Source organism: Abramis brama (assembly GCF_963993115.1).
Source record: "Abramis brama genome assembly, chromosome: 22".
NCBI classification, from domain to species: domain Eukaryota; kingdom Metazoa; phylum Chordata; class Actinopteri; order Cypriniformes; family Leuciscidae; genus Abramis; species Abramis brama.
The window spans coordinates 28,581,282-28,597,727 of NC_139984.1; the positions used below are offsets into that span (position 1 = coordinate 28,581,282).

Sequence of the window (16,446 nt, forward strand, 5' to 3'; positions counted from 1 at the left end):
TGCTCAATTATAAACTGGACTGTTTAACATTCACACAACCAAGAAAAAACATTTTTAAAACATTAAAAAAAACTAGACGTTTTGAACGTTCATCAGAAATAATGTTTTCATATCTTAATGGGAACATTAGCAAAACGCTCTGTTAGCTGGGCAGTAACGCAATATTAAAATACTCAAATAATTGTATTTCTGTGCAGGCCAGGATAGTCCTGAGTATCCACCTTTTTCCTAACAAACCCACTGTGTTTTAGATTATGGGAGGCACTTCCGGTTTGGGGAAGTTCCACTCAAAAAGATCATTTTAAATCATAAGGCTGCGCTACAAATAATCCTTATCCGTCAGTTTGACTGAATGAGCTGTAAAATTTCCCTCATGTTCTATTTTCAGACTTCAAGTCTTCAGACTTCATTGTGACACACGGTATAACAAGAATATCTGTCAAGAACTCTTTTACAGTCGCTGGATTTTTTCCCTCCTGATTATTTTCTTTTTTCCTTTATATTCCGCTGTAACAGGATGAAAAAGGATAACATATATCGTGCATTTATGATCTGCTCTCCCGATTTAATTTACGATATATCTCATCAATAATTCACTGAAATGCACTAAGAATTTCTTCTCCTCAAATCCTCACGTCTCTTTCCAGGTTTGTTTTCACATGGATGCTTTCAAATGTAATTGTCTCCCCTTTTCCCCTTCTAATCTTATATTATTATTAACAATGTTTACTTGAATGTTTCTAGAGCAGGTCAATATAATATTTATTGTCTGTCGCATTTGAATTATCACTCAGTGTTCCACTTAATGAACATTTTTGATGAAGGCAATGTATGTTAGATAATACAGACATGTATTGCTACAGTGATATTTATTCATGATCTGTTGTAGTCATTTGTTAATGCTTTTACACTTTTAAATGTCCTTTTATTGTTCAATGGTTGTAGGGTGTGTAGAATAACGTCCTCTCATTTTATCTAAGATATTACATTCATAGAGCGAATCTTTCGCTGATTGTTTACAGTTTAACGGAATATACTCCCAGAATTTGTGCAAAGCATCATGGGTCGTAGAAAAAAGGTGAATAAATGAATATCATTCTTTGGGATATCTGAGGCATTTTAGAGGTTATGTGATACTGAATGGCTTTACTTTTTCTCTGTGTCTACAGCTGGGTGAAGCGGTCGTCGTTCGAGAACGCTTGATTATAGACGCCACCAAGGCTTGAAAGTGTGGTTCCGTTCTCTTTGACTATTTCGCCATCCTCTTCTGCAAAACCAGCAGCTTTGTCTTTGGCTCTGTGATGGGTAAAGCATCATTAACAGGTCAGATCAGAATACAGGGAAGGTAGCATCAAGGTATGTTGGTATCTAAGGCCATGTTTACTCCTGGTATTAAGATGTGATTCGGTCGATCGGATCACTAGTGGACGACGCTAAATACAGGTGTAAACGGGGTCTAAAACGTTTTGAGCTTGTCCACTTTCAACCACTTCCAGAGGTAGACGAAAACACATTCGACAGGATTGCTTTCGTAGTGTAAACGCTCGTGTGGTCAAATGTGTTCAAACAGAGGGAGGCACACTAGCCAGACGGGATTTAAACTATTTTGGCTGAAGACCCAAGTTTGATTTGAAGACGAAAACGTACCAAGCACAATGTTCTCACACCATTCCTGATTTCTAACACACACTCACAGCGTCCGGCGTGAGAGAAGAGACTAAAGCTGATGCTCTCTGAATGTTTTTCCGTCGTCTCTGGTCGTGTTCATATGTAAATTGCGTGAGCTTATTTCGTCCATCAGATCGAAAGATCTGAAAAAAAACATACATTTACTCGCCATAGACCCTCCCCTCGAATAAATCAGGACAGAAGTGGTTGAAAGTGGACAAAAGAGACGGATTAAAACACCAGGTGTAAACGGGAAAGTGTCTCCCTCGTCTACTTGTGATCCGATCGACCAAAACACATCTTAATACCAGGTGTAAGGTAAACAGGGCCTTGAAAACATCCAACAGTTTTACACAGGGATCATCGACTTTACATTTTCACACCCCTAAACATGACACATTAAAACATTTTACCAACCCCACATTTTTTAATGTTAGAGTTGAAACAGAAATGAACAACTGCAACCAAATATTTTGGTATAAAATGACAACTTAAATGATTCATTGGAATGAACTGGGGGGAAAAAACTATATAGACCTTATGCGGCAGATACAATTCTTTCGAATTTTGTCTTTAAACTTATTTTTGCGGTAGCTCTGTATATTTCTATGGCATTGCTGTCGAAGAGTAATTTGCTAGTGAAGTGGATTTACTTATTGTAGAGTTAACGAAATTTATCATGAGCTTTGTAATGTTTGAAACAGATGTCATAACAAATGTCAGTCGACCGGGAAGATTTTAAAGTGAGCGCTTCATTCATAACTCCGTAAGATCTTACCTTCATGCTGTGAAAATACAAACCGGAAGACTGAACACAACGAGCAGCGCTGAAAAGGGGCGGATCTATATAAGGTCTATACAGTACATATGAGAAAGGAGAGTTTAAAGGGGTCATGACATGAGAAACCAAATTCTGGGCCCAACAACGACGCCGCAAACTGTAAGTAATGTGTTTCATCTTAAAACTACTTTTGCCAATGATGTTAGCCAATCAAAACAGTGGGCATTAACACTGAACTCTTAAAGGGGAAACACCCCCAAAACAGACTGTTTGAATCAGAGGATGAGAAACAGGGTGGGAAAAGGTCATAAATCACTAAAAATTGTTTGTCCAAAAAACTATGGTAATACTATAATTGCACCTAAGGGAACATAATAAAACAAAAACGAAAACCATGTCATGACCCCTTTAACATTTATTTTAGTTTGCTCTGCTGTAATGTGATCACACATAAGCCCCTTTCACACAGCGTGATGATCCCGGAAAATTGCCGGAAAATTGCCAGAACGCCTTCTGTGTGAACGCAAACTCGACCCGGGATTGATGCCGGGATCGATGCCGTGTTGGGGACCTAGTAACATTGCCGTGTTCAGTCCCGGAACGCGCGCTGTGTGAACAAAAGCCATAATAATGCCGTGTCGTAGTGATGACGCTGAAGCCAGGATCGTTCGGCAGCTGTGAAACGGTACGTAATGCGCAAATTTATGTTCGAATCAGAGAAAAAAATGCACAAGCGTGGCTCATAAGCAAACTTAAGACTCTGCTGAGACATTACAAGTCACATCGATGTCACGTGTCTTTACGGGATTTTACGGGTTGTGTGTGAACGCACTCTCTGATTCCGGAAAATCACTGGCAGTGTGAATGAACCAAAATCAAACGAACCCGGGTCAAATCCCGGGTCACTTTATACGTGTATTTTCCAGAATCTCTGTGTGAAAGGGGCTATATAGACAAAATCTGATCACTTGTGGGCACAGAAGATTAAATGTGTGGTTGAACCTCAGTCTGTCCTGTGATCAGATCACCTGAGATGGAGGTTAATAATTTAAATGAAATGGTCTGCCAAAAGAACATTACTGACCGTCGTCTCTTGCTAACTGAAGATGTCAGTAAAGCCATGATCCCCACAGCCACAGCACCTATGACCACACCAAACACGATGAGCCATGGCGGAGTGTCGTATACGATCGGGGTCGCCAGCGTCGGCGGGATTCCCACGAACTCCAGGGTCATGTCCGATAACAGGAACGCATTGTTTATGCGATGCTTGCTCAACCTGGAATTATAAATAATGTGTTAGGGAATCTGGCAAGCTAAAGGATAATCATCACAGATCTAGATGACCTATCCACCTTATTTTGCAAGACGGAAGTGAATGTGCGAGACTTCCCATTCATTAGCCGCTATACACGCGTAGGAAAAAAAGGTTCAATGAGGTTCTAATTAAAACCCTAGGGTTCATGACTCAATTTTAAAGAACGCTTTATGCCAAAAAGCTTGAGAAAAGTCTTAAATTACAATTTTGTCTGGTAATAAAGTATGTCACGAGCTGTTTAGTTCACACACAAAAAAAAAAAACAGCCGTCATTTTTGCAATAGCATGTCACGTTGATGCCCATGTGCAGTCTACCAGTTAGTGAGCTATCTGCACATAAAGTCTAGACCTATAACCTGCAGCACAGCATTGACTCACCTCACTGCTTGCTCCACTTGTTCTCTGGGGATCAGTTGGGTTGGATCATCTGGCGACGTCACCACGAACACGAACGACACTCTTTGTGTATCATTGCACACCAGTATGTTTGCAGTACTGGAAAAGATTATTTAAATGAGAAAAATAGATGTAATCATTATTTTTGTGAGGCTAATGGTGTGGCTGGTGTTTGTTATGTGGGGATTTTGGTTGCAGTACAGGCAAAAAAATTTTTTTGGTAATAGAGGGCATAGAAAATGCACTGGAAATGATAAAACAGCCTCACACAAACACATATACACGTACACAGCGAAAAACAACAACATTTTTGTCATTGATATGAGAAGCAAAATTGTGTGAGATAATAAGGCTTTTTTCTTTTTTTGAATAAATTTTGTGTTTATTAACTATGTTGTTAAAACTAATTGTTTTTTCATGTTTTAAATCTAATTTGTCTAGAATATATTTTAAATATATTTTAAATCTTTTGTTTCGTAATTGTTTGTGTTTGTTAACTAATTGTTTTTTCATGTTTTAAATCATGTTTTAAATCTAATTAGTGTACTCATCTAGTATACGTCTAAAAGTTGACAAAGTTAACTTTTAGCAGTCACAAACATTTAAAATTTACAGCACAAATTGATGACTTTGATTTGATCAAATGCTCTTAATTGATCTAATTTTCCTTCTACTAATATCACCTGTGTGACTGTGATGCTAAATCCTATTGTATATATATATATATATATATATATATATATATATATATATACTTTTTTTTTTTTTTTTTTAATTAATTTTTTTATTTAAAGGATGAGCCCTTTAACATATCCCAAATTTCCTACTTGAAAAGGAAATGTCAATAAATACTTTTAAAAATATTTATTTGCCAATTTTGACATGATATGATGATAATCAGAAATGTTTTTTTAGCATCAAATCATCATATTAGAATGATTGCTGAAGGATCATGTGACACTGAAGACTGGAGTAATGATGCTGAAAATTCAGAATAAATTACATTTTAAAATATATTTAAATAGAAAACAGTAAATATATTACTTTATTTTTGTTAACAGAAATGCTGCTCTTACCCCAAAATTGTGAACGTTAGTGTATATATTCTCTGAAGTCTGAAGTCTTATTATTTGATGCAGTTTTGCTTCTCAAGTAAATTTAAAAAAAAAGTATCTTGTTTTAAGGATGCTTATAGTTATTAATAAAATAATTACCAATAAATCAGTAAATCACATAATGTCAGTAAACTTAATTTCCCGGTTGTATACTGGATGCAGCCAGTGAGAATCAAGCAGACGCAGGCGTCTCATCAATGTAACTTGATGCTGCAAAAGAACCCCACACTCCCTATCCAGCGTCCCGGCATCAATCAATATTGCAGTTCTCTCACAAACAAGCCTCAAGCATCTCTGCAAAACTTCAGCTGTGAGATTTCACAATCGTTAGGGGCCAATCTCTGGCTGGGAAAGGTTAACCGCAATCGATTTCCCCTGACCCATTAGCATCTCGGCCCGTAATTACACCCGTAAAATTAATCAGTCTTGCTTTCCCTACAACTGAGAGCGGCTCAATTGCATGAATATAATTAAGGGGAAAAACATTGAATCCACTAAAACAGGACAGTCCTAAAATGACATCATGAATTTTTCTGTTCACCTGTAGATGATCACTGGTATTATTAAATGTGTAAAATTATTGCTAGATCATAGGGCTTTGGTAATAATCCGTCATTACACAAAATTATATCTATACTCATTGCACATCATACCTCATTCGGAGAAAAAGCATGTAGATTCAGCGGACAGCAACGTTACCTGATATGTGATATTTTGTCAGATTTCATTTTAAAGCACATCATTTATCTCATCTTAATATAATCTTAACGAATGTCATTTGAAATGTCATTTCACTTTTCTATCTTTAGTTAGTGTGTAATGTTGCTGTTTGAGCATAAACAACATCTGCAAAGTTACGACGCTCAAAGTTTAAATCAAAGGGAGATATTTGCTTTTAAAGAAATCACTTTTTAAGGACTACAACAAACGGCTGGTAGAGACTACACGACATTCCTCCCGGGTTAGTGACATCACCAACCCTAGAATTTACATAAACCCCGCCCCCTGAACACGATTTATAGATTATCAAGACAGAATATGCCAATTAATGACTAGAAGATAACTACACATAAGCTTCATAAATTCATCAACTAACCATTCAGAAATGTTGTCTACATGTTGTCACTTCTGCTTGAGTCTCTCCATCTTTCTGACTCCGGTTTGAACATAAAAGGCTGAAAGTTTTTGAAACTTTCAGTGCATGTCTGTGTGAGGTAAAAGGACACGAGCTGTTGAAGCTCCGCCCCCTGTGCTGGGAGCAGCAGCTCATTTGCATTTAAAGGAACAGACACAAAACGGTGTGTTTTTGCTCACCCTCAAAAAGTGACAACTTTAACATGCTGTATAAAAATATCTGTGGGGTATTTTGAGCTAAAACTTCACATACACACTCTGGGGACATCAAAGACTTATTTTACATCTTGTGAAAAGAGCATTTAAACCCGCTAAGCGAAAATCATAGGTCTGAGCACAAATTATTGACTTATTATCCTAGGGCAAACAGAGTGGGATGAGAAACACAGCACAGTTTGCTACTTCGGGTTAGGAGTTTGTACAAATTCCTAACTCTCAGTGAGAAAAAGAAAAGTAACTGAAAAAAAAAATGCTACAACAAAGGCAAGAAGATAAGGAAGGCTGTTGAAATGCTGGTCTGGCCTGGAAGCTGATATAGATTTGCGTGTCAGCAGCGTAGCAAAGGAATCTGAGACCGTGCCGTCAAATTATTTGCCGAAGGGGAGGCATATAAATTGGAAAGAGGAGAGGGCCGTGATTGGAGCCTTGGGGGACACACCGCGTTAGACTGGAACAGTACATGATCTATGTTCCTCAATAGATACAAATTACTGCCTTGTGCTAAGAAATGATGTTAGCCAGAGGAAAACTCTGCCAGTGATGCCAATGGCTGATAAGCTGTGAGTAGAATATAACGGCAGACAAGCTCCAAAACTGCCGGATATTAAGATTTCATGCTTTAAATGGAAAACACCTCTGTCATTTTTACACAAAAATACACGTTACACAATTTTTACATTTTACACAAAACAATGCAAAGCAATATAGCATTATATAATCTTGGTTAATCTGAAATTGTTAACCCCTCTGTCATTGTGTAACACAATGCAATGTAAATGTAATGCAAAGCAAAGTTACAACATAAAACAATGCAAAGAAATGGAGCGCAACGAAAGTAAAGCAATGCAATGCAAAGCAATATAAGGTAATATAATATTGCTTTATCTGAAAGAATGTTCTCTTTTGAATATTTATGAGATTAATAACATTGATAGGACAAGTACAGCATGCAACAATCAGGCCAGTTTTAATAACTGCTTTTCCATCTAGAAATGTTGCCAAATAATTCACTTTAGTTGTCACAAGTCCTCTGAAACATACTACCAGTTTCCCTCAGGTACTAAAAGTGCACACAGCATTTGAAGTGTCTGCAGCTGTGCAAAGCACATGCATATTTAATGAAGCAAGCATCGAGGAAGCTTATGATTGGCTGTCTGTGTCTAAACAACCCATGTTGCATTTTAGCACCTCAATGTTTCACACTGTTGCAACCGTTGACTGGTTTATAGCCTTGTCGGGACATTTGTTCCTGACAGTGATGACAAAATCTGACCCAATCCCACACATGCATGCATGACTAACAAAGAGATATGACTCTACTAAACGCCTGTGGTCAAACCATTCCGCTCATGTTTTCAATCACAATCAGAGTGGTCATTACACACACATCCACGGATTGACCAGTTTTGGTGTTGATTATCTTTGGTTAAGTGTGTCATCATGTCGTGTGTGGGAGAGTGGCGGTCTACTCACTCGTAGTTTGTATCCTGATTAGATTGATTAGCTTGTCTCATCGCAAACGCCAGAGTAGATTTGAAGAGAAACATCTCACTCTTATTCCACTCATACTGAGAAAGAGAGAGAAAGGGAATGAAAAAATGTTTAATTATTTAACATTCTGCACAGGAGATCAATATACCTGAATAAAATTATGAAACTAAATGAAAAGAGGTGAAACAAAAGCAAACCCTACTGCTTTATCTCCGAGGGCCGTCTTAATGCTGAGTCTGACTTTAAATCCATTGCTGTCTACAGAGAGAGAGAGAGATAGAGAGTTTATTCACAAAGTATCCTGTGTTGTTGTTGTTGTGTAGATCCGTGTACTTCCTGTTCTTTCTGGGCTGATAAGGTTTCTGCGGTGTGTGTCCTCCTAAAAGATCCTCGTTTGGGAATTCATTCGTCACTTTATTTCTCAGTGGTTTCTCATGATACTGAAGAGGATGAGATAAGCTTAGATGCCAAATATGAAACTGAGTCTATATTTTTGGACAACAAAGTGGCATAATCAAGTTTAGGATGTTTAGACGCTTCAGCGATGATTTTTTTATCCTTATTTAAACTCTCTTGAAGTTTCATTTCACTGCAATTTCACACTACCTCTGAACAGTTTCACTTTCTTCTTTCCCTAAAATGTATCCTGAATCGAGTTCCCTTTTTCCAGGCGAATATCTCAAAAACATCACAAAATAATAGTAAAAAAAAGATTTGTATAAAGACAGTGAAGCCTATTTTAAGAGCATTATGATTTTTTATTATTATTAACGTGATCTGAAACCATAAACAACATTTTTGTTGAAATATAATAAATGTTATGTAAAAAAACCCACAAAAAATATATATAAAAATAAATAAACAAGGTAACATCTCAATGTAACTTAAATAACTAATAAATAAATGTTATTAATTAATATTATATAGACATTTTAAAAACCTATTAAAATAAAGTTAAACAACAAAACTAAAAGCAAAGTGAAAACAGAAAATATAAAAAAATAAATTCTAATCAAAAAATGTATAAAAACTATAATAAAATAACATTGATTAAATGACATTTAAGCATATTTCCTGTAAAATTCTCATTATAATGCATACAGATATTTTTTGTAAATAAGTATTTTTAAGTGTTTTATTATATAAAATTTAAATACATTACATTTAAAAAGTCAGTACAAAATACTTGCAATTTAAATCATATATAATTGTTATTTTACAGTAAGATGTTTTCCCAAAAAGTATTATAATGAGATTTTTAAAATGAGAAGTGGGGGAAATTTTGCTTGTAATTAGGGCTGCACGATATTGAAGAAAAGTTTGATAACTCGTTAAAGAATGCAATATGCAATGTTACAATAATGTACAAAACAGAAATTGAATAATCAAATGTAAAAATAAAACCCTGTATGAATTAAATAAACACTGATTCTTATTAATAAAGCTATAAAAGTTATTCAGTCAAAAGCAGCGAGTGATTTTACTGACTTCATAACCGACGCGAGTATTCATATCACAATATGCACATTTATGATATTTCGATATATTGTGCAGCCCTACATGAAATTTAAAATATATAAATATATATATATATTTTCTGTATTTTTCTTATTTATGTGTACTGAGTTTGATCTGAAACATGACCCGGAATCTGTTCTTGGCATGTTTTTTTTTTTTTGTGTGAGATCCTTCAGTTTATTAATTAAACTGAAAAAGAAAGACATTATTATCTATAAATTCTCAATTGTAACTGATTGAACACACTTTCGATTATATTCATCTTTACCGCTACTATTCCGCCTCTGAAACGCCTCAAAGAGCGCTCCAGGTTTTCTTTCCACTGTGAAAAAAAGACTGTGAAATTAAAAATGGCTGTTATCTGAACTGAGAACAGACGACCAACCCTCGGCAGACACAAAGATCGCAGGAAAACAATTCACAATTTTACCTTTACAAAGTTCTTGGGCTACCATGGGCGGCAGGAGTATCAGAAGAAGAACTGCGGTTCGCATCTCTCTATCTGGATGAACTTTAACACATATGACACAGAATTCAGCGCTCAGAGATTATAAACCGGTCAGAACATGAGATACAAAGGGCTGGACGGAGCCGCTTAATGGTTAAGCAATGACTAGACCTTCCTCCAGAGAGAGAGAGAGAGACAGAGAGAGAGAGAGAGACATAGACACAGACAGAAAGAGAGAGAGACATAGACACAGAGAGAGAGAGAGAGAGAGAGAGAGAGAGAGAAACACCATATATTCACACATATAGTAAAAACTCAGCCGAGAACATAAATGCACATTTAAAAGGAGAGCTGCTTGCTCGGATGGCTTCGATTGTTTCTGCTGTGAAATTATAATGGGAGTGTGTAAACAGCTCTACTGTTTGCTCTCAGGTCTGTGAGTGCATATGCGTATGATTTCTCCTCATCATAACAACAGATGTGTGTGCGCTGACCTGCGTTGTTTTCATCCCCTCGCTGTTTTTTTCTTCTGTTATACCTGTCTTCTCGTCTCAGTACGTAAACACAGGCGGTTTACAGCGGTACCACGTGTGATATCAACATGAATCTGAATGTCATTTTTACCTATGACTTTCTTCTGTTGTTTAAAGTCGCATTGTTTTGTTTTTATGATGCGTTTCCGAGTATGCCGTCGGTAACAGCACTTCAAAGTGACGGCGTACTCTCGAACGTGGGTCAGACATGGGTTGTTTCTGACAAATACGAGGGAAATCAGTTCTCAGATGAAGGCTGTTATTTCTGTGAACCCCTGATGATTGAAACAAACCGCTTCTCCTGCATCTTTCCTTTGCTTGTTGAGATGAAAGCTTTTCCTACAAGACCAGAAAAAGACACTTTAGACAAGAAGTTTGATGGTTAACCGATCTTCTGACACTGCAAGATGAGGAAACGTTCAGTGCAGTTAATTTGTCACCTAATAAAGAGACCAGGTTTACTCATTTATTGTCACACCTCAAGTGTCATATATATATATATATATATGAAGAGTTCAGATGCAAAAGCCTCTAAGTGCCATCTGAAATTTTCTTCTAGAATGATCATTTTTATCAAGCTTGTATATTTAAGTTCAGTAATTTCACTTAAATGGCAATGCAAATTACCTATTGTCATTTAAGTGAAATTACTGAACTTGATAAAAATGATCATTCTAGAAGAAAATTTCAGATGGCACTTAGAGGCTTTTGCATCTGAACTCTTCATATATATATATATATATATATTAGGGTCAGTATTAAAAAAAAAAGAAAGAAATTAATACTTGTATTCGGCTGATCAAAAGTAACAGTAAGGACAATTACAGGCTTAAATTTTACAAAGGATTTCTGTCAAATAAATGCTATTCTTTTGAACTTTTTATTCACCAAAGAATCCTGAAAAAGTGTCATATTTTAAGCAGCTGTTTACGATCGATAATAGTATATTGCATATTAGAATGATTTCTGAAGGATCATGTGACACTGAAGACTGGAGTAATTATGCTGAAAATTCAGCTTAAACAATAAATTACATTTGATCTGTTTTCTATTTGAATATATTTTATTTTGAATTGAAATACTTTTTTCTCCACAATATTATACTGTATTTTGGTCAAATAAGTTCAGCCTTGGTGAGCAGAAGAGACTTGCTTAAAAAAAAATCTTTCTGAAACTCTAAAACTATTCAAACACCATTTAAAAGTTTGAGGGTGGTGTATATATATACTCTTTAAATATTAGATAAAAGCAAATATTGTAACTTGCTGTGAGAACACTGAAATAAATAATTCGCTTAATCAGTATTTTGTCATGGAAAAATAAACAACCTTAACACAAGATAAATGTATTTGATAAGCAAAATAACATGTTTTCAGAGAATATATCTTGAATCATTTTTTTTTTTCTTATAGCCCTTGGCAATTTTCTAAGCATAAGCTCACTAAATGTGGTTACATTTCTGCTTAAAACAAGAAACAACACTGCCAACAGGGTAATACAACAACAACAAGACAGAATATCTAACTCATGGAAATATATCTTATTTGCCAGAGGTTTAATTGGATTTTTTTTTTTTTTTTTTATTTTTTTTTTAATGGCTTTGCAGGGATTCTGCTGTGTGCTTCATAGGATTTTGGTGTCGTTTCAATTACTTTTTCCACATCAGCAAATTCCAAACAGGATATAAAGTCATATGAGACTCTCTGTAGAAGAATGAAGCTGTTAGATAAGTGTCTGTCACATGTAAATGTCATAAAATGTCACGCTTTGCTAACTGAGTGAACTGAACACATGAGAGTTTCAGTCAACACTCAAGAGCTAGGCCTCATCCTTTATAGTGGGACTGATCAATCTTCCGGAAGGCTCTTTTTTTTTTATAGCAACATGAAGTACTCAAAATGCATTAACTTGAGCAAAGTCCAAGATGACCCGAGGTGGAGAGAAATAGGCCTATACGGCCATGTGCGTTCACACAGGAGCAGAATACGGTCCGATGTTGAAGAAAAATGCGATAACTCGTTAAAGAATGCAATATGCAATTTTACGATAATGTACAAAACAGAAATTGAATAATCAAATGTAAAAATAAAACCCTGTATGAATTAAATAAACACTGATTCTTATTAAAGCTATAAAAGTTATTCAGTCAAAAGCAGTGAGTGATTATCTCTTTGATTTTTCGCATAACCGACGCGAGTATTCATATCGCGATTTATATTTCGATATATTGTGCAGCCCTACATGAAATTTTAAAAATATATATATTTTCTGTAAAAATAAATTTATTTTATTTTGAATTGAAATACACAATATTACACTGTTTTTAACTGTATAATATTATTTGTTAATAATAATATATAATATAATATGTTATTAGTCAGTTCTGTATTTGAGTCCTCTGTACGGTTTCAGACAGTATTGGTATCGAGGCGCTACTGTAAGTTGCTGTGTGAAACGAGACTCACACCTGTAAATAAATCCCAAAAACTGACAGTGTGAACGTAGCCAGTTGTGAGTTACCAGAAATAAAATGTGGCTAATTTGCAAGTTATGACATTCATTATCATTTATCACCCCATAGTCTGAGTGCACTTACCCGACACAAGATGGCAGTAAAGATGTAATGGAGTCTGTCATTAATACAGACCAACAAAGTAGATTCATCCAAAATATTCAAAATATCTGTGATGTTTTTTTTTTTTTAACTATTTGATTCATGTCAAATACATAGATTAATACAGTTTACAGCTTGAAATTGCAGCTCTCTTTTAAGTTGAAATACATAAAAATGAAATAAATAAACAGCAGATAAGTAGATAAACAAATCCATGCCCAATCCAAATCCATGCAATTTTATCCATGTAAAATTTTAAAATGTGTTTTCATAATATTAAATATTTTAAAGTAAATGCAAATGTACATATAAATATTTGATGTAAAATTAAAATGTTAAATAATGTCAGTGTTAAGTCTTTAAACATTGAATATAAAATGTAAATATGAATATTTAATATAAATGTAACTTTTCAAATGCAAATGTAAATAGGCCTAAGTTTTTCAAACTTGCAAATCTTGAATGTAAATTGAAAATGAAATATCAATTAAATATTAAATAATGTGAAAATAAATATTACATCTAATAGTCTAAATAAATCTAAATCTTCAAAAGAAATGTAAAAATTAAATCTACATCATTTTAAATAAATCTTAGTTTTGAAGCAAGTGCATTGAAATTATTTTACTATTTAAAATACAATTTAAACATTTACGTTTAAAGTATATATAGATAGATAGATAGATAGATAGATAGATAGATAGATAGATAGATAGATAGATAAGTAATTACTCAATAAATTGTAGATATTACCAGTAAATATTTAGTAAATATTTAACCTGGTGTGTAGTGAGGGCTTTGTGTGGTTGTGTGGCGCCTCCGTGCGGTCGGATGTGGAAGTGAGAGAGATTTAGCTAATCTTCATCTGAGTTCACAGTGTGTGCGAGTGTGTGTGTGTGTGTTAATATGTGCCTGTGCTAGAGCACCGCAGAGCGGACGCGACGCGCCTCCCTCCGCCACAGGGCCACGGAGAGGCCGTTCGTCTGCGGCTCGCGCTCGGGCATGGATCCGGGATCTGCCGCGGGCACCGGAGGGACCTTCCTTTCCCTGAGCGACAGTGAGCAGAGATGTTACTCCGGGCTGTACGCGCTCTGTCAGCCCGACAGCCTCGGCAAACCGGCGGCGGGGAAAGTGGCGGATCTGTTCCGGGCGTCGCAGCTGCCGGCCGAGACGCTGCACCAGGTGAGGGGGTTCACGCGGGTCTCAGCGACGCGACGCCCCTGAACGCGCGCTCGGATGTCAGATATCTGCGGTGGTGTGTGTCTGGATGTACAGTAGCCTACAGTATCAGTGTGTTCAGGAAAGAGTGAAGTTCAGGAACCGAGCTCTTGGTATCAGATGGTAATACTATTGTACTCTAATGTAGGCTTACTATGGATGAATGATTACCATATTCATTCATGACATAGTTCTCCAAGATACTTAAATTAATTTCATAGTATTGCCATGGTACCATGTCCAAAAACATATGGTACTATCATGGTGCTTTTTGGCACTTGAAACTAGTATACTAGATGGTTTATTACTAGATGGTTTACTAGATTGTTTGTCTAGTACTATTACTAGATGGTTTGTTACTGTAGTATATATACTAGAGTATAAGATGCAATAGTGTTGATATTAAAGTATACTAGATCAAATACAATATCTTCATAGTATACTACATAGTGTATTACAGGGGCGTAGAATTTAGTAGGGACGCTAGGGACGTGTCCCTACCAATATCCAGTGACACTGAAATATCCTTAGCAATAATTTCGATCAAAACTTAAAATATATTTATATTGATGTCCCCGTCCCTACCAATTTCAAAATCAAACCTACGCCACTGGTGTATTATACTCATTTGATTTCTTGTTTGTTCTTTGACAGCATTATTTGTACAGTTGATGGAATAATATGGTAACACAATGGTCTAGTGATATATTTTGACCATGATATTGAATGATTGCCATATTTATATACTGTGTTGCTGTGGTACCACGTTAAAACGTGTAGTGTTTATGCTAGTTAGTATACACTCATTTAGTGGGATATTATTTTCTTACAGATGCTTATAATCTGAGTCTTACTTGATAGTGTTTGAGTAATACTATGATGTATCTTGTAATTCAGAGTAATTGCAGTTACATGATTGTAAGGCTGAGTTTATGGTCATGTGCTTGTTTTGAAGGCGTTTCGCTGGTTTAATCAGTTTATAAACTCTTCTATATGTCAGTTTTGAGGAGCATCGTTCTTTGCAAACATCAGATGTTCTGCTGATGTGTGTATTACTAGGCATTTTTGTAGAGTACTAGTAAACATTGCGACGTGTTGTGTGTCACTTGACACGTCATGTGAGTCAGGTGAAAGGTGTTTACCATTTCAGCCAGTCTAAGTGTGTGTGTGTGTGTGTTCAAATACTGCTTTGTCCAAATGTATCTGTTGTCACTGAGGGTGCTGAGTAGCTGTGTATTTGTAAGTGTGTGAAATGTGTGTGAGATGACAGGAAGGGTGCTGCCTCGTTCACACACAGACAACACTGGTGACTGCCTCACCATCCACAATAATCGCTAGTTCCACTTCAGTATGCTTGAAAAGTTTAGCATGTTTCTCTGGTTTACAGAATCAGTAAAAGGGTTTAACAACATTGTCCATATTTAGAAACTTATTTTATTGTAGTCTGTCAGAATGGGTCTGCTGTATGTTCACACTAAATGTTACCAAATGTGTGTTTTGTGTGTGTGTGTGTGTGTGTGTGTGTGTGAGATGTAGATCTGTTTTTTGGATGGCAGTGTGAACCTAAATTTTCAGATCCAATTTCTGGCACATTCATATTTGGAACAGTTATGATCATTGAGTATAGTTTTTATTAATATTTTGAATTAGTTTTATGTTTATTTTTTCAGTTTTTATTTTAATTTGTTAAGTTCATTTAGTTCTCTTGTCATCTTAGTTTATTTTTTTAAATGTCTGTATAGTTTTTATCATTTTTTTCAGTTTGAATTTTTTAGGTATATTTTTTATTTCTGTTCATATTTAACTTTTTCTTTTAAATAACTTTTTTTTGAATGGTTTTAGTTTTAGTTAACTATAAAAACTCTGATTTGGAAGTAAATACATATGATACAGATGTTTTTGTTTTTATTTTTATTTTCTGTTCTTTTGATCAGAATTCTATTCATCAAAGAATCCTGAAAGTAATGTATCACATGATGGTTTCCACAAAAAT

General features: G+C 35.5%; 2 protein-coding genes across 3 annotated transcripts in view; one reads left to right on the top strand and one right to left on the bottom strand.

The window, feature by feature from the left end:
• Nucleotides 1–1,002: 1,002 nt before the first annotated feature.
• Nucleotides 1,003–10,182, bottom strand: cltrn (collectrin, amino acid transport regulator). The gene is made up of 6 exons (XM_084099443.1): nucleotides 10,071–10,182; nucleotides 8,325–8,380; nucleotides 8,105–8,199; nucleotides 4,146–4,262; nucleotides 3,534–3,728; nucleotides 1,003–1,296 (listed from the first exon to the last, which is right to left on the bottom strand). The coding sequence occupies exons 1-6, from the start codon at nucleotides 10,132–10,134 to the stop codon at nucleotides 1,164–1,166; spliced, it is 660 nt and encodes a 219-aa protein (XP_083955569.1). The 5' UTR covers nucleotides 10,135–10,182; the 3' UTR covers nucleotides 1,003–1,163.
• A 3,960-nt stretch (nucleotides 10,183–14,142) lies between these two features.
• The window catches only part of reps2 (RALBP1 associated Eps domain containing 2), a 48,477-nt gene continuing 46,173 nt past the window's right edge, over nucleotides 14,143–16,446 (top strand). For both annotated transcript variants that reach the window (XM_084098251.1, XM_084098252.1), the window contains exon 1: nucleotides 14,143–14,417. In XM_084098251.1, the coding sequence (XP_083954377.1) occupies nucleotides 14,238–14,417 (180 nt within the window). In that variant the 5' untranslated portion in view covers nucleotides 14,143–14,237. The remainder of the gene's footprint in view (nucleotides 14,418–16,446) is intronic.